Consider the following 19210-nt stretch of genomic DNA (forward strand, 5'->3'; position numbering starts at 1 on the left):
TCAGTTTTTTCTGTGGCATGCTTGCAGGCTCTGTCCAGATTCTCTAAACCACTGACAAGGAAAGGAAGAGGGCCCTAGGGGGCAGGGAGATACAGGTGCTTGGGGACTGGGGGAGGCATGGCCCCATGTGAACTGCCCTGGGGGGATTTGAGAGTATGTGCCTTCTCCACCCTGCTGGTGTGAAGACTCTAAGGGGGGGGAGGGGCATTTCCAGGAGACCCCTGACCCCATGCAGATCCAACTCACTCCATCTCAGTTGGCCATGTGGGCTCTGGCTGCTAACTGTCCCTTGAGGGTGGGAGGGTTGGGTGGGGATGGGGTCTGTAGGCTAGAGCAGCCCTGATTAGCTGTAGCCTGAGCCTTCCCTCCCGGGAGCCGAACATCTGGGCAATGTAACATCACAGCTGCTAGGACAGATCAAATATCTGCTCCTGCTGGCAGATTTTGCCAGGAGCAGAGGGCTGGGGGAGGACTAGAGGGGACAAGGGCTCTTCAGCTTGGTCTGCTGGGTCCTGTTCCTGGTGCCGAAGGGGTATGGTTTCAAAAGAACAAAGCCTCGGACTTGGTAAAAGCTTCACAAGTCCGGGGCTTCCCTGATGTTTCTATTCCCCCCACCTGCACTCCAAGGGAGGAGTAGATGCACAGAGTGGCAGGAGCCCTTCTAGGTAAACTGCAGCCATGCTGAACATCCCAAAGGATGGGCTGAGGCCTTTCAAAATCCACAGTGATGATAATAGAAATACTGGTCCAAGCCACATGGATTACCATGACGGCGGGGGCCTCATTTGACACAAACTTGTTGAGTGGATGCATATGGGGCCACCGATTCTGATCAGTTTAAAGGCAGTGAATTGTATTTAAGGGCTAAATCTGTTAGAAGATGAAATCCCGGGAATCTCAGGTTTTCTTGAAGCCAGAGAAGCCTGCTTTGCATCCTAATGCAGAAACTCCTTTAGAAAATTTGTATAATGGATCAAGGCAGTCATTACCTTGTCAGTGAATTAAGAAAACTTGAGAGATGCCAAAAACATTTCCCCAAGACTGCAGCTGAGCTCTCCCAGACGGTGGGGCAGAAACAGGTTTAGGAAGGAATCAGGGAGGAGCATGGTGCACGGTACCGAGAACATTCTTTGCAGGTTTTTTGACGGTAGGTGTGAAGTGGTCCCAGGAGACCCTGTGGTCACTGGACCGAGCCTCACCTCCAGGAACTGCCTCTCCTACCCGATATGCTATTAGGGTCCCCCAAACCTTGCTTCCCTTGTGTGTTAGATATCTACTTTGGAGTTGGTAAAACCTGGCTTTGAGTCCAGGCTCCACCTATCTGAGTATTGTGTTCTTTATCTGTGAAGTGGGAGATGTATGAAGTCCAGTCAATATGCTCACTCCTTCCCCACCTCAGTTGGGGGATAACTGGATTAGGCCTTAAACGCCAGGCCCACATTCTACCTGCCTCCTCCCATACTTCTCATCCTACCCATGAGCATAACTGGTTGGTTCTGTTAGGAATCTGCCCCCTGCCCACCCCTAGGCTACAATTACCTGGTCCACATTGCTCATTGGAATTTGAATTTCTCTCCTGTCCACCCTCTGTGTCCATTTCGCCTTCCACTTTGCAGCCAGATTTAATTGGGTCAGGTCACTCTCTGCTCAAAACCCTCCTATGGCTCCCTCTCGCTCTGGGCAGAAGCCAAAATTCTCCCTTTGGCCAGAGGTAGATGTACTGTCTAGGTCCCTCACTTGCCCCAGGCCCCTCCAAGGCTCTGAGTCAAAGTTTTATTTGTAATTTTGATTTTCTTTATTCTTTAAAGAATAAAGAATAGAATAGCCCCTGAAATTGCATAAATTCAGGTCCCCCAGACATGGGTACATCCCCCATGTGGCCCATGAAACCCTACGAAATCTGGCTCCTATGCCTCTCTGACCTATTTCTCACCCGTTGCTTCTTTGCTCTCTCCATCCACACTTGCCTCCTTGCCATTCCTGCCAGGCACACTACCACCTCTAGGGCCTTTGCACTTGCTGCTCCTTCTACCAGAAAGGCATTTTCCCTTAAAATGTGCAAGGCCCACTCGCTCACCTCCTTAGGGGCTTTATTCAGTATCAACTTTTCAATGAATCCTCTGCTGACTGCCTATTTAAAATTACACCTTTCCCCCACTCCAACATCATTCTCTTTTTCTGCCCTGATTTTTCTCCAGAGCACTAATTGCCATTCAGCTGGCTGTGTTTTATACTTACTTATTGTCTATCTCTCCCACCACCTGCCCACTGGATTGCAAGCAACAGGAGGGCTGGCATTTCATAGTCCCAGGGTTGGAACACGGCTTGACACCTGGTAGGTGTTCACTGTTGAATGAATGAACGTAACCAAAGTTTCCTCTGTCTGCTGCACTGACCCAGGCCCTGCTGGGTCCCAGAGACCCACAGCCCCTGCCTCAGCTCCTAGAGCCCCACTTAGGGATGGGAGATAGTCATGCAGAAGAAGATCCTGTGGCTGGAAGTAGGGACAGAGTTGTCTCTGGGACCTGAAGTTGGAGCTTGGGAACCCATCTGCCTCCTCTCTCAGGCCCTTGGTACTGCTTTATTATGTGGGAGAGGTAGAGGACTTTCTCTGACGGAGGAAGACCCTTTTTCCCCAGTGTTGTTGAGGAGATTCCTCATAACTGCTGCCTTCCTTGAGAATAAGCGTCACCTTCTCTGGGATTCTCTTTAAAATGTCCCCCCTAAGTACATGTACACATGTACACATACGCACACGTGCAGGAGCACATACCTGTGCATGCACACATGTGGGTGTGCACACACATTCACACGACATCCTCTTGTCTGACCTAGCTCGGAAGCCAGGACATGTGCTCTTTTGAAGCAGTTCCAAACTAAAGCAACCTCTGGATTATTGAGAACGTACCCTCTTTCTCCAGAAGCCACAGGCCTTGCAGTTCCCAGGATGCTAACCTCACAGCAACAGTGAAGTTTCCCCTTTCCCAATTATCCTGGTGTCTCCATTCTTCCTGCTTCCCTGTGGGGTGGGGGTAGGCAGGGGAGATGTCCACAGAGTCTTTCCAACCGGCATCTTGGGAGGGGAACTGTGTGGTCCTGGCTGGGAACCAGATGAGCCAGGTCCTGTAAGTCACCCCTTCCCTGTGGGCCTCTGGGCCATCATTCCCCCTCTGGTCCTCCAGGATGAAATTGGAACCTTGCCACTCTGCCTTGTTTGGGGACTGAGGAGATCAGGAAATACAAGCAGAGGACATTTCAAAGTTAAGAGTATGTTACTCCATGTCTGGAGAGCTTTGGAAGGGCAGGAGGAGGGAGAGGGAAGGGAGGTATTATGAAGAAGCCACAGGAGCTGGAGTTCCGTCTATGGGTTCTGTTGGTGAGGAAAGTAGGGTGTTGGTCATGCTGACAAAGTCAAGGAGATGCCCTCCATCTGGGCCTGTTGATTTTTCTGAGAGAGAGTAGACTCCCTGTGATATCCCCAAGGAGGTAGGTTTTAGCTAAGGAGGGAGGAGCTTGCTGAGACCTTGTCCTGGTTGGAGTGGTAGGGAGCTCCTTGTTAGTGGAGATATGTTACATTACTCATCAGGTGTTGGGTATCTTTAGGGATGGCGCATAGTAGAGTTGGGAGGATTTAATCAAGAGACTCCCCTCTAGCTTTCAACCCCCATTCATTAAGGAGAGCCAATGTCCCAATGGCCAGAGCCTGGCCCTCTGTATCTCCCTCATTCCCTTCTTCCCCAGATCATTCCTTTTCCTGGGTCAGGTCATCCAGGAGCAAATGAGGAGGTCCAGGATATCTGAATGGTGTTGCAGTTGGCAAGATTATTGCCTTCCTTCTCCCAGGAGGCCCCATACTTCTGAGCTTTGTCCCTACTCAAATTTCATGGTGGAGGTTGACAGATGGCCCATCAGTGTATTGGAAACTGGCTTCAGAGTCTGATTGCCTGGATGCTTGGTTAATGTCTAATGTCTCTGAGCCTCTGCTTCCTCATCCGTAAAACGGGGGCACTAATAACAGCACCTTCCCCAGAAGGCATGGCAAGCAGTAAATGAGATACCTGTAGCACACTGAGCCCAGTGCCTGGCACTTCATAATTGCCAATACAATGAGCTATTCACACTCATTCATTCGCATCTCATCAGCATTCTTCCCTGGGAAGGTACTGTGGGGACACACGCCCCTGTCCCTAAGTTAGTCATAGACTGCCTGGGGAAACAGAACAGTGCATATCAGGGTGTGCGCGCGCGCGTGCACACACACACACACACACACGTACACAGAGGAAGTATCTGATTGAGTTGGGGTCAGAAAGGGCTTTCCTGGAAGGGAGATGACTAATAGAATCTTAAATAGGGAGGTCTTATCTGATATGAGAGTGCCTGACATGGGGGAGAAGGGTATACTGGGCAGGGAAGAGCACTGGCAGAGGCTCAGTGAAATACAAAGCTCGGGGTTTACCTGGGAGGGTAAGAAAGGGGAGGAAGGTCTGTAGGTTCTGTGCTGGGGTGTTGTGCTGAGGCATGCTGAAGGGAGGCGTGTCATTGTGGGCGTGTCAGTCCTCAGCTCACAGAGTTGTTAAGAGGAGTCTGAGTTCACAGTGGTATAGGGCAGGGCACAGGGCCTGGTACATGGTGAGAGCTCGCTGCCGACCATCATGATGGCCTGCAGATGTGTGTGGAAGACTCTTCTGATGGCAGATGTACTGTAGCGGTTAACACGGGCACTGTGGAGGCCAGTCCACGGGACTGTGGTCTCCAGCTGCAGCCAGAGGACAGGACCTTAACCTCCAGGCTTGTCTTGGCAGCCCGGTCCTCTACGCCCTCAAGCTGCCAAGGTCAAGGTGCTGACTGCTGCTCAGCTGGGCCTAGGGGAAGGTTAGTGAATGGAAGGATCTTCTGGTAGGAAAGCTGGCCCCACCAGGGGAGCAGGGAGGGCAGAAGAAGGGGCTGCCATGCTGGTCTTTCCCTGGGGGTGGGGCATGGGGGCCAATACTTAATGTCAAGGGCTTTCAGAAAGGGCCACGTTCCTCCCTCTCCCCTCTTCTCTTCCCATCCCCCTATCCTCCTCCTTTTTGGCTCCTTTCTTTGTGTCCACATCTTCTTTCACTAAAGCCACTCCTGAGGGTAAGGGGCCCACAGGTGAGTTGTCACTATTGCTGACTCACCTGTTAGCCCCCTGACTCTCCTCCTGAAACACCTCACCCTTTCCCATCAAAGATGAAAGCAGGGCCTACCAGGTGACATTCACGAAAGAAGCAGGTGGCTGTGGACACTGGTGGCAGGATTAAAGGGGCGCTTGCTTCAGCTCAGCTCTGGCTGGCTGGTGCCCTGTGGTGGATGGGCTCAGACTTGCTAGGGCTCCTCATTTGTCAGGAGCAACTGGACATCTGGACATTGTGGGTAAAAGGATGCTGACAGGGATTATCCCATGGCTTAAGAACTGTTGACAGTCAAAACTAAGGACATGAGAGTGTCTGATGAGATGCCGCCTCCTGGGCCCAGATATCCACCCGGCCCCTGCCCAGGGCTTCCCAAGTCACTCCAGGAGATTAGGTGCACCCTCAAGAAGTGGACTGACCTCTGCCTCTTGGCTGGAGGCTTGAAGTGCTAGCCCTGCAGACCATCTAAATGCTGGCCATCCGAGGATCCTTCTTTGTTCATTTTTTCAACAAATATTTGAGTACCAATTCTCTGCTAGGTTTTGGGGATCCAGTACTGAACAGATGCAAACTGTATGGAGAGTACTCTTGAAAGGACTTGAGATAGGCCTTCTGGAGCTCAGGAGGGAGGGGTTTGTGAACAAGATGAGGTCTGTTGCTGACCTGGAAAATTTCTGATGTGGGGGGCCATGGAAGTGGCCTGTGCTGGCTCAAAGCGACAGTGGTGTTGGAAGGGCACAGGTAGCAGTCCTGCTAGGTAGGAAGGGCAGTCCTGCATTCTTTCCTGGTGTTCTGAGGCCCTAGAAAGGTAGGCACATGGAGGACCCTGTGGCTGGCGGGGCCCCAAGGGGAGAGGAGGCTGGAGCTATTGGGGGCACAGGTAGTTGTGTAGCCAGCACACTAACCCGAGAAGCAGATGGGCTATGAGCCTCTGGTGGACTAGATAGAAGCCCCCATCCCCTCTGAGGGTCCAGGACACAGCTCTCATCACCCCTCAAATTATACCTGCTGCTTACTGGGGACCCCAGCACCAAAAAAACCACCAACCCACCCAGTATGAACTAGAGCAAGAGCACCACTCCCCTACCCCATCCCCACCATGCCAGTGAAGAGATACTTTTTTCTGTTTTCCTTCTCCTCACCCTACCACAGAGGAGCAGCAAAGGTCTGAGAGGTCAGGGGAGACCTATTAAAATGGCACGTGAGCTGGAAAGTTTTACTTGGACTGGACTGAGTCTGAGAATCAAAGGGCTGTTCTTGGGCTGTAGATGTAGGGGTGAGAAAGGGGGAATTGACAGAGGTCAGCTGGATGAAAGAAAATACTTTGTGTTTGTACATTTCAATGAATCAGTTATGCATTACATACGTCAGTCATCCCATTTTTAAGTGAAATATTGTGTTCTCTGCCAGGCACTCTTCTAAGCATTTGGCACTAATAGCTCACTTAAATCTCTCAACCACCTTGCTGAGTAGATGTTATCATTACTTCCATTGTACAGATGAGGAAGCTGAGGTTAAGTGACTTGCCCAAGGTCACACAGGCTGATACCTAGCAGAGTCAAGACTCAAACTTAATAATATGCCATCAGGACTCTTATTATTTAATAACATGGGGGCAAGAGTATGTCTTTGGGTGGATCTGGGCTGTGGGCTGCCACTTTGAGGCCTGTAGTTTCAACATGTTGGGAAGCTCTGTAGTGGAAAGGCGGAAGGCTAGAGAGGGAGTGCTGAACTGGGCCAGGCCCAAGGCCCACTTAGAATCATGGATTCTCACAGATGGGCAGGATCTTGCAGACAGGTCCAACTTTAACCCCATTTTACTGATGAGGAAAGCCACAGGGCGCCAGGACTTGCCCAAGATCACTATGCCTCAGACCCTCTACCTGTCCCTCTCTTCTTCATAAGCTTCTTACTTGAATTTTATGTCCTGGGACTGCGCTCCTGTGATTCTAATCTGAAGGAGGGAAGGGAAGGACTGCCTTAGAGGCACAACACCTAGGTCCAGGCCCTTTTCTCTTACCGATGCCTGCCTGCTTGCCCCAGGAATGGATTATCCTGGATCAGAGAGTAGCCACCAGTTTGGCTTATCCTCCAAAGGCAGCTGCACCGAAGGTTGGTGCTGACCAGGGTGCTGAACCTGGATGGCCCTTCCTCTAACACTCAGCCTAGCTGAGGGGAGGAGGTAGAAGGGAAGGAGACTCCTATGAGACCAACATGACTGTTTTGGGCAGTTTAGTGGAGCTACAGTTTCTGTGGTCTGAAGCTTTGGGAAGGCCACTCAACAGCTCTGGACCTGCTTTTTCATCTGTTCAATGGAGAGAGTTGCTCTGATCCTACTATACTTAGAAGGCAGAGGTGAGCATCCCTTGGGGACAGGTGACAAAGCCCTGCACAGACCCCAAGCCCATCTCTGGGCCTGGTGATGGCTCTCAGGAGCTCACCCTCACAGAGGGGCTTCACAGGCCTGTTTCTTCCTCTGAAATAGGGGTTGTGCTGGGTAATTTCACAGGCTCCTAATGTGGGTACTCTGGGCGCTGTGCTGTGGCTGTAGATGGAAGTGCTCAACAACATGAGATACACATGGCACACCTGAGAGTCTTAGACCATCCTGGGGATTATGCTGCATTGTTCCTTTTTCACACAAGTCCTGACTTCTACTTTCCAGCTTCAGGAATGGGTCCTGCACACAGATCCATGCTCCTCCCCTGGAGAGGATCTGGGGATCTGGGTATAGCAGTTCTACAAAAAGAGCACTGGCTTTAGAACCAGGCTGACTCAGGTTCTCCTCGTGGTTCTGCCATCCCTAGAGGGGCAAGCCTAGAATGTCAACTACTGAGGCTAACAGTGTTTGCCTTGTGGGTGGCTAGGGTGCTACATGAGTAGGAAAAGCTGAGTAGGAACACCTGGGTGGCTCAGCGGTTGAGCATCTGCCTTTGGCTCAGGGTGTGATCCCAGGGACCTGGGATCGAGTGCTGCATCAGGCTCCTTACGGGGAGCCTGCTCCTCTCTCTGCCTCTTTCTGTGTCTCTCATGAATAAATAAATACAATCTTTTTTTTTTTTTTTTTAAAGAAAAGTTGAGTACACCATGGGTACCAGATAAATACTTGTTTCTTGCATTGGAGGGAGGGCAGCTTTATGCTGAGCCTTTATCCTCCATCCATATGGCCTCAGTAATAACTGGTACTGAGCTCCAACTATCTGTTTTTAAGATACACTATTTGGCTGGATGCTGCAACGATCCTGAAGGTAGAGGTAATGCTCATTTTGTAGATAAGGCCACATGCCAACAAAGGTAATTCTGTGAGTCATACCCATGCCCACCTGATTCTTAAGACTCCTGCTTGACTTTTGAGCAAGCCAAGCTTACTGGACCTTTTCAAACTCTTTTTCTGGTTTAGAGAAAGAGGACACTACCTCATTATGGTTGTTATGATTTGAAGATATAATGGATGTTATTTTACAAGGGTACATGTATATTTAGAAACATATATGAAACACATGTGAGTGACCCATAGGTGTAAGGGAATGGAGTGGGTATAAGGGATAAAACTCGAAAAACAAAATGAGGGAGTTCTAACATGCATTAGTCATCGTGTGCCACAAACCAAGACGACTGGCTGAATTCTTTGCACCTGATAGCCAAGTGAAAGGAAGTGATACAAAGATTGTACACCAGAGCATCTCAAACTTTTAACCAAGCACCTCAGGAGACTGTTAGGCTCAGGCAAGCTGGGGAACTGTGGCTGTGGTATTCCTCTGTATCCTGGCCCATGGTGCAGCCAGACACAGGACACAGAGTAGACAGAAGCAAAAAGAAAGATGGCCAGCTATAGGAAGTAGGAAGGAAACAAGGCAAGGAACAGCAGGTGAGGACATGGGGGGCTCTCAGAGGTAGGACAAGTGATCTATGGCACATCAACAAAAGATAAGGATTTGGAATCACACGTTTATTTTCCTTGTAAGCGACTAGGTAAACAGGAATTGTAAACCAAGCAAAAGAGTGCCATGAACTGCACTAGACTTGAAAAGGTCAGAGGAACTTCCCTAGAAGTACTTCCTAGAAGTACTGCACATTCTGATCAGAATCTTCCCAAGTCAAACCCAATCCCTCTGTAGCTCACCAGCCATGGTCACCCCAGGGGTTATTGGTTCTGATCTGTCTTGCTCAGCCTAGAAAAAATTCTTTTCTTTTTTTTTTTTAAACAGAAGACAAAACCAACCATAATGAAATATCACTTTGCACCTACTAGGATAGCTATATGCAAGAAGACTAACAAGTACTAGTGAGAATTTGGCAAAACCAGAACCTTCATACCCTGGTAGTGGAAATGTAAAATGGTGCAGGCAGTCTGGAAAAGTCTAGCAGTTCTTCAAAATTTAACTGTTTAAACTGAATTGCCACACAATCGAGCAATTCCATTCCTAGGTATATACCCAAGAGAACTGAAAACCTAGGTCTACAAAGAAACCTGTTACACAAATGTCCACAGCACCATTATCCACACAAACAAAAAGTGGAAAAAAAACCAACCACTATTCATTAACTGATAAGTGGATGAAGAAAATGTGGTATATATCCACACAATGGAATATTCTTCAGCCATAAAAAGGAATGCAGTACTGACACATGCTACAGCATGGATATGAATCTTGAAAATGCTAAGTGGAAGAAGCCAGACATAAAAGGTCACATATTGTGTGATTTTACTTATGCAAACTGTCCAGAACAGATCTTGAGATCTCATCTTGAGAGAGAAAAAAGACTAGCGGGTTGCCTAAGGCTGGAAGGTGGTTAGTGGGGGGTGACTGTTAGTAGGTATGGGGTTTCTTTTTGAGGTGGTGAAAATGTTCAGGAATTAGATGTGTTGATGGATGCACAACACTGTGAATATACTATAAACCACCGACACGCACACTTGAAATTTATGAGCATATGATATATCTCAATAAAGCTGTTTTTTTTTTTTTTTTTAAAGAAGGCACAGGTTATGAAGTGCTGATATTTATTGTTAAGGCTCCCACCTTTCCATTCCACAGGACACATCCACAATACCATTCCTTTTGGCTACTTGGCAACTGCTCACAGCTGGGAGGGGGAAGTGGCCCAGAAGAGGACAATCACAGACACCATGACTTGAAAGTTCCTGAAGGCCCCATTCACTACCCCCACACAACTAAGACATTGTATATGTTTCTTAGTGTCCCTGATACAAGGAGACACATGCAAAAAGTGGCAGATTCTGCAGAGGAGAATCCCTGAAGTTTGTTTTCAGAAAACAGAATTGTGTATAGGAGCATCCTTTCGACCTCTAGTGCTAGAAAACCTAAGTGGCGAATTTATTGTTCCAATCACCTTTTCCTTGAATCATGGTTCTAAAAGTGGTCTACTTTCCCTGCCTGTCTGATGGTTTCTAGTGTGATGTTCCTTTAAATGCTTCCTTTCATAATAAAGGATGCTTGTGTGACCGAAGTGTCCCAAGTCCTTTCTGTAGCAGGTATGACCCAGTTCCCAAAAAGAAACCTCCATCTACCTGCAGGCCCTGGACTGATGACTGCATTTGCAGCTCTGCCTAATCTCTGAGTCCCTCTCCAGAGTGGAAATGTTCTAAAGGCTTCCAGAGTGTCTTTTACTAGATTGGTGCCTGAGATAGGGCCTGCCAGAAATGCCTGGGGAGTCTGCTCATGCTAGCCTCCTGACCCAGACCCCAACTTAGTTTACCCCTAACCCACTCTCAGGCAGGGCAGACAGGCAGTTCCAGTCTATAGCATATTAGCAGACACCTCAGGAAGGCTCTGGTAGCTTATCCTCTACCCACAGATAAATATTATGTCCTAGTATCCGGGAAGGAACCCAAGGAGCTGAGATGTAAAATGACCCACCAATGGATGAAATGCTAGTTGCGGAGGGAAAGTGACTAGTGAGTGCCTTGATCTCTTGCCTCTGAGCCTGATGCTCTTTGGTGCTCTTTCCACTCCAGCACAGGGGTTCATCACTGACCACGTCTGTCAGGCCTCGGGCTGAAAAGGATCCGGAGAACACCAGAGGTCAGGCGGTCCTGGACAAAGGACACAGGTTTCTAGAGGCTGGGGCTCCCTGGTGAAAGGCCCTCCCTGGGTTGTTTCCTGCTTTAGTAGCTCCTCCATCCACCACAGCCACTGGCTTCCAGAGGCTGGGCTCCCTGCTCCTTTCTGGAGTTCAATACCACACTCTGATGGAACCCATGCTCCTGTGCTCTTCTTGTCTGGGCCCCGAGGGGGACTTCCCTATAGTTACACTATAGGGAAGTGCCACACAGAGCCTCAAAACTTCATTCCTTCCTCTGCTTCAGTTCCTAGCAGTAGCTACACAGAAGCAGACCCCAGAATGTTTTAGAGTAGGAAAGGCCCCTCAGATCTCATAGGCCACAAGAAAGTGGACGGGAAAGCCCCTTGGGTTAAGTTGGTAGCAGAAAAAAAGAAGCTCAGACTTCAGGTCTGTTTATTCTGCTTAGAGGCTGCCATTGTCCAGGTACAGACAGACCAGAGGATGTGTGCAGACAGGCAGAACTGGAGGACTCTGCCCTTCTCGGAACGACAGGCTTTTTGCTACATGCCTGCCCTTGTGAAAGTCATCCTTAGGGCCCTATGGGGTTTCCAGTCCCTCATTTTCATCTCTGCAGTCACATGGGGACCCACTTAGTGAGGTCAGGAGCAAAAAAGCAATCTATGAAGAGAAGGTGCAAGAACAAGCCCCGGGTAGGAAAAGAGTCATTTAGCCCTACAAAGACAAGCTCTACGTGTCAGAAATGGAAGAAGCTGGGCAGTAAAGAACAGTGGGAGACTGGCAACATGATTTTTGTATTGACATTTGGTTCTTATAATAACATCCAAAATGCGTTCTGTTCTTATAGCGCTGCAGCTGGGACTGCATCGGACCAAGTGTATATGTTGCCGGAGTCTCCTTTGAGAAGTGTGGGGCAGCTGGTGGGGAGAGAAACACTGATTTCTCTATGGGACCTTTATGCAGCCAGGTGGAAAGCTGCAGCAAGTGCCTTGGCTCTGACAGGTAGGGGGGAGGCAATCCCAGCCGGCCCGCAAACACATGGGCAGAGTCCCTTGCCCCCAGCCCGCAAGAACACGGTTGCTGATGGGGCCAGCAGTGGCAGCTCCAGGAGAGTGGAGGGAAGGCTGGGATGTTACATTCTTGAGGCCTTCACAGGTACATGTCATCGTAGCCCGGCGGGGGGAGATGGTCTGGGTTAGGTCTGGAATGGAAAGAGGGGCTGGTGAGTTGGGAGTGATGAATGCGGTCCTGAGCTGAGGGAGTTTGTCCACCAGAACAATGCAGGATTTTGTGGGGTTTAAGAGCATGTGCTCTACGGTCATGGTTTGAATCCTGATTCTCCCACCTTGGAGAGTTAATTCATCTTTCAAGGCCTTGATTTCTATAGGATGTGGACAGTAATATGCACCCAGGAATCCTGAGTTCCTGATGCAGATTAAATTTCCTCAAGTATGAGTAGCTCCTCCTCTGAGTGCTCCCTGAGAGGGGCTGGAGGAAGGGAGGCATTGAGGGATCGGGAGCTCCAGGGAAGTATCTGGCAGAGGCCTGGAGGAGGCTCCATTCCCTTGGCAGTTGTGGATGGAGCCCAGTGGTGACTCTGTACCTGGAGTCAGATCCCTTGTTCCTGCAACACGGAGCAGAGCTGCCATCAGGCCTTACTTCTCAGCAGGCCTGAGTACCTACCCAGATGGGCTGGTCCCAATGGGTCCAAAGGGGTCAAAGCGTGCTCCTGGGGGCACAGCGCCTGGAGGAAGACGGTTTGGGAGGCCCGAGGATGGGTCAATGAGTGCTCTTGGGAAGCCAGATCTCAGGGGATCCACGATCATGCCACCTCTTCGACACCTGAGGCAAGAAAAGATGTGTGAGCAGGAGTGGCAAGCAGCTGCTGGAGAAGGGGCGAAGGAGGGGAAAGGGGACCAAGAATGCGGGGGGGGAGGGGGTATGTACTCTGCACAGCCCAAGCAGATGTAGGTGGATGGTTGCCTGAGCGCCATCTGCGCAGGAAGTGTGCAAGAACAAGAATGCAAAGAGCACACCTTTCTTGACACTCATGGCCTGGCCTGCTAGCTCTTCGGGCTCCCTGAACCCACAAAATTGAGATTCCTGCCATGTCCTACTTGCAGGGGGGACAATTTTATCAAGAATAGGTGCCACGGGTGCCTGGGTGGCTCAGTCAGTTAAGCGTCTGCCTTTGGCTCAGGTCGTGATCCCAAGGTCTAGGATCAAGCCAAGCACTGGGCTCCCTGCTCAGTGGGGAGCCTGCTTCTCCCTCTCCCTCTGTGCCTCCCCCTGCTCATTCTCTCTCTCTCCAAAATGAATGAATGAATGAATGAATGAATGAATGAATGAATACATAAATAAATAAAAAGAACAGGTGCTGGAACCTGCCAAGGTCAATGTAAATCCATCACAAGGCTCTGCAGAGTACTACTTTAGATCTAAGGACTAGTAGTAGCTTGGAGACAATTCACAAGGCTGGCTTTCTTGTGTTTCCTTAGAGGGGCTCAGGGTGATCCATGACAGCACGTAGGTTGCCCAAGTCTGGCTCCTGTCAGCATGGAGTTCCATGGACCCAACCCCCTTGTGCTCAAAGCAGGATGAGTGAGTTGATGTTCCCCAAAATTTGAGGTCACTGTTCCAGCTTAACTATAGGCTCCTGTGATTTCCCACTGTCTAAAAGAAAGGCTCAAGTTGGGGTCACTTTGCAGCAGAGATTAAAATCTACTCAGAAGCATTCAGGGAAGACAGGGCATAGCCAGGCTATAATGACTTTGTTGGGTGCCTGACAACCACCACACACAGTCTAATGGGGATCAGAGACTCCCCCAAGCAAGTAACGTTGACCTTTGAATAGCCCTGAACTGCCCATCAGTCTGTGGCCCCCCGTGTGCTCTTCAGTCTGCACCTGAGAAACCTTCCATCCAAGGGAGGCTGTGGTCCTCCACCAGGGCCAGTAGGCTAAGGCATGACAGAGGCTGCTAGCTGGGCTTGCTCAGTCATTCCCAAAACACAGGGCTTTCTGGCACTGCTCCGGGCACAGCAGAGCAGAACAGCGGCAGTGACTTGTTGGCTGCTCAGCTACAGCAGCCTCCTTCACCCCAAAGGAGTCTGACGAAAAGCTCTAAGATTAGAAGATGAGCTGGGCTGAAAAGTCACAAGAGTAGGTTGTGTTGCTGCCCCCTCCCCAGCAGTACTCACCCAAAGGGGTCCAGGTCCTCTCCCCCGACAGCAAATGGGCCCAGGGGATCACACCTGAAACAAACAAGGGGCAATTACCATAAGTCCCAGAGCAGTTGGGCTCGTGGGTTCCCAGGGGCTTGAACCTGACACCTGCAGGGCCCAAATGCATTCCCCGGTATGGGGGGAGGGGAAAACCTGTGCCTGAGACCATAACACACCAGACACTTCAAAGTGGTCTTCGGCACAGACCAACACTGATAATATTACAGAGGCAATAGGAAAGGAGCTGAACACGAAGCTGAAAACAAGGAGGATCTCCAGACTGTCAAAAATACAAATATTAACTGTGGTAACCTCCAGATAAATTTTATTTATTTACACATTTCTCAAGTTCTTAAACTTTGTGTAAAGAACCAAGAACTTTTAGATCAGAAAATATCGGAAAACCAAAACCAGAACTCCAAGACTAAGATTTAAAAGCTTCCAGGAGTGGAGTGAAATGGGTGCCCACACACAGCTAGAACAGGGCTCCTCGGCCTTTTTCCATGATGGCCTCTGTATGACACTTCAATCCCACAGACACCATGTATCTGTGTACTCACTGCAGCCCGCTGGAGGGCCACAAACCACTGCAACCTCAGAGTTTTTCACCCCCATACCAAGAGCCCATTTTTGCTCTCCCTGGGTATGCACGAGCTAGGAGCATGAAATGAGGGCATGCTTTCTGGAGAGCAGTTCTATACTGTCTAACGTATATACCACATATGCGTCTTTCAAAAGTCAGGTATTTTCATACTTTTTTTTTTTTTTAAGATTTTATTTTTTATTTATTCATGAGAGACACAGAGCGAGAGAGAAAGGCAGACACACAGGCAGAGGGAGAAGCAGGCCCCATGCAGGGAGCCCAATGTGGAACTCGATCCTGGGACTCCAGGATCACACCCCGGCCTGCAGGCGGCACTAAACCGCTGCACCACCAGGGCTGCCCATTTTCATACTCTTTGATCCAATAGTTTTATATCTAGGTATCTGTCTTAAAGAACACATCATTCAAATGAAAATATCACATAGAAGCTTTAATCAAGGGAACTGGAACTGGCCTAGATAGCAGCCAGATAAGCATGTTACGGTATATTCCTAAATGCAATTATGAAGACCATATATTCTTAGAGTGTTTTAAACTGATAAGAAAAAAATGCTTATGCTCTGGTGTTGACTGTGGGGGAAAAGGGAGAGTCTAGGAAATCAAGGGTGAGAAATGTGTGTGTGGGTGTGTATGTATAAATAAAACTAGAAAGAATCACACTGAAAATATAAACAGTGATAGTTGCTCCTGGGATGATTTTCTTTATACTTTCCTGTTTTTTTTCTATAAAGGATATAGATATAATAAAAACAAAAAAGATTTAGAATTTGCAAAAGTGTGCTTTGGAGTCTGCCTGGAGCCCTAGTGAGCAATATGAACCTGGCAGTTCTGGGTTTGGGGTGGGGCGGCGGTGGGGGAGGGCGGGTCTTGCCAGACCTTAGGAGCTTTGTAAACTTGTAAACAGCAGCTAATAAATGCTTATAGGTAAGAAGCCCTTAGTTAAAGAACTGGGAAAAAAAAATCTAAATGAGGTGTTTCTTCAGTCAGTTCTACCTAATAATGCTAGAAAAGATACTGTAATTTAGGTGGACGTGGCTAGATTTCCAAGGGAAGGAATTTTTCCTGACCTAGATAACTGTTCCCAAGTCATGGTTCATGGAGCTGGTGGTGGAAATTTCTGGTGACCTCTGTTATCATCCTGCCACCCTTGATACACCAGGTATACTGGAGAGCTGAGAGTATCTTACTTGTTATCCCCAAGACCTGCTCTGGTACAGATCAGCAAACAGAAGGGGCTTCAAATGGCTATAAAAATGCCTGGGACAGAGAGCCAAATTGCTCCTGAAACACACAGCTTTCTTTCTCTCTCCTAGGCCACAGAGCATGGCACAGGGGAAGAAAAAGGGAACAATGAAGGCTGGAAAGGCAGCTGCCAGGCCCACCCCAACCACTGTGTACTTGAAATTGTCACAGCATATCCTTTGACTCAACATACTTAATGCAGCCTTCATTATAACACATGCACACTACTCTGAACTTGTTAAATACATGCTCAGAACCCACATTAAAATAGTCTCAGTCCAGAATGTGTTGAATGAGGCAGATTACAAGAATTAAAAGGTAATTTTTGTATATAGTTTCTGAAATCAAGCCCCTACTACTTCATCTGAAATCAACTGAAGGAGAGTGTTACACACTAATGCTGTAGGCAAAAGTGCCTGGCTGGGTTCATGTGGTGGTATGTCCTAGCTCCTATAGGGGCTCCGCTAGGGGATTTGAGTGTGATCCTGACCACAATTTCCTCCTTCTGTGCTCCCCCTCCTCCTAGATAAAAACAACACTCCTCACTTCTGCTACCTAAAAAAGGTTTTGTACCAGTCTTACGGAAAAAACAAAACAAAACCAATACCTGGTTTTCAGAGCTCTTTTGATTTCAAAATTGCACATAAAAGACTGTGGGCCCATCAAAGTAAAAATGATCCCTCTCACCCCTGTTCCCAGCCTCCCAGGTCTTCCTATAGACAACTAAGATATCAGTTTCTTACATGTCTTCCCAAAGATACTCTGCATATATAGACAGCAAATATATATCTCTATTTTTTTAAACAGATGAATGTGTTCAACTCCTTATATATATTATCTTATTTCATCTTTGCAGCAGCCCTCTAAGTACATATGTTCTTTAGGATTATTTTACAGATGAGTAAACTGAAGCTCACAGAAGCAAGGTTTCTATACAAGGCCACACAGGTAGTTAAGTGTCGGCCCAACTTCAAAAACCATGCTGTTTTAACTGATGTGTTGAAACCGTTTACATTTAATGTGATTTTTTGGTGAGATATTTAGATTTATATCTACCATTTATTATTTGTTTTCCAACTGTTCCCTGTTTTTCATTCCTCTGTTTCCTCTCTCTTTTTTATTCAATTTTAGTGTTTCTGACTAGATCTCTTTGCAGAGTTGCTTTCCCAGTGGTTGCTCCAGGGATTGAGTGTACTTAATTTCTTCAGTCTACTTAGAAACAGTATTTTAGGGGCATCTGGGTGGCTCAGTCAGTTAAATGTCTGCCTTTGGCTCAGGTCATTATCTTGGAGTTCTGGGATCAAGACCCAAGTCAGGCTCCTTGCCCAGTGGGGAATCTGCTTCTCCCTCTACCCCTCACCCTACTTGTGCTCTCTGTTTCTCAAATAAATAAATAAAATCTTTTTTAAAAACCCCAGTTATTTTACCATTTCAAGTAGAAGGCAGAGAACAAACCAGCACATACAGGTCCATTTATTCTCCTCCCTTTATGCTGCAGTTGTTCCACATTACACTAACATACACTAAGATGCTCAATTTTTGCTTTCAACTCTAACACATTTTGGAGAATTCAAGATTGGAACAGTGAATTATATTTACTCAGACATTTACCATTTCTATTGCTTTCTTTTATTCCTGATGTTCCAAGTCTCCATCTGGTATCATTTCCCTTCTGTCTGAAGAACTTCCTTTAGCAATTCCTTTTGAGAAGAGCTGTTGACTATAAATTCTCTTAGTGTCCTTTCACTAAGAATATCTTAATATCCTTCGGAAATAAAGCAAAATATTTGCTGGATACAGAATTCTGGGTTAACAATTCTTCTTATTTTACGAATATTGATCTACTTCTTCCTGGTGTCCATGATCTCTAATGAGAAATCCACACTCAAGTTCTTACTCTTCTATAAGCAAGTCATTGTTTTTCCCTACGCTTTCATTATTTTTTTTTCTTGATTTTTAGTTTTTAGCAGTGTGATTAGATGTCTGTGCATGGACTTCCTTGGGTTTATCCTATCCAGGGTTTGCTGAGCTTTTTGAATTTGTGGGTTTATGTCTTTTGCCAAATCTGGGAAATTTCATCCATTATTCTCTTGAAATAATTTTTCTGTACTGTACTCTTTCTCCTCTTCCTCTGAGACTCTGATCACCGCAATGTTAGACTTTTTATAATTGGCTCACAAATCCCTGAAACTTCATTTTTAAATCTTTCTTTTTCTCTGTGTTCAGACAGGATAATTTCTAGTGCTCTATCTTTAAGTTCACTCTTTCTTCTGTTATTTCCATTCTGATACTCATTCATCCAGTGAGGTTATTTTGATTATTTTTCATTTCTAAAATTTCCATTTGGCTCTTCTTTTATCTTCTATTTCTTTGCTGAGACCTATTATCCCACTCATTTCAAGACTATCTGTCTTCACTTCTTGGAGCATTTTTATAATAGCTACTTAATATCTTTGCTTGCCAGATAATTCCAACATCTGTGTCATTTTGGTGCTGGCATCTGTTTGTTGTTTTTTTGTGAGTTGAAGTTTCCTTGGTTCTTTGTATGCCCAGTGATTTAGGACTGTATCCGGCAAAACTTGAACATTTGTTATGAGGCTCGATGAATCCTGGTATTTTTGTTTTAGTAGGCAATCAACATAGCTGGGTTCAGAATCCAAATTCTGGTTTCAATGTCAGTCTGTTTTCAACGCCTTTTGCAGTGCTATTCAGTTTTGTACCACATATGTGCTACAAAGCATTGTCTGAACCACCTAGGCAGTTTTACTCAAACTGTACTGTGCACATTAATCAGTGGGAGATCTTACTAAACTGTAGATTTTAATACGGAAGACCAAGAATGGGACTTGATATTCTGCATTTTTTATAAGCTCCCAAGTGACATGATTTTGCTAGTCTGGGGAACACAGATGGCTAGGCCTGTCAGGTTCAAGTTCAG

The 19210-nt window shown here is 47.4% G+C and overlaps 1 protein-coding gene across 3 annotated transcripts in view; it reads right to left on the minus strand.

Annotated features, from left to right (window-relative positions):
- Positions 1 to 10147: 10147 nt before the first annotated feature.
- The window catches only part of PSMF1 (proteasome inhibitor subunit 1), a 45489-nt gene continuing 36426 nt past the window's right edge, over positions 10148 to 19210 (minus strand). For 2 of the 3 annotated variants that reach the window (XM_077872550.1, XM_077872551.1), the window contains exons 6-8: positions 14403 to 14456; positions 12888 to 13046; positions 10148 to 12405 (exon numbers count right to left, since the gene is read on the minus strand). In XM_077872550.1, the coding sequence (XP_077728676.1) occupies positions 12354 to 12405; positions 12888 to 13046; positions 14403 to 14456 (265 nt within the window). In that variant the 3' untranslated portion in view covers positions 10148 to 12353. The remainder of the gene's footprint in view (positions 12406 to 12887; positions 13047 to 14402; positions 14457 to 19210) is intronic. The other variant, XM_077872552.1, reaches the window with a different exon arrangement.

Source organism: Canis aureus, chromosome 26, assembly GCF_053574225.1.
Source record: "Canis aureus isolate CA01 chromosome 26, VMU_Caureus_v.1.0, whole genome shotgun sequence".
Classification (NCBI taxonomy): Eukaryota; Metazoa; Chordata; class Mammalia; order Carnivora; family Canidae; genus Canis; species Canis aureus.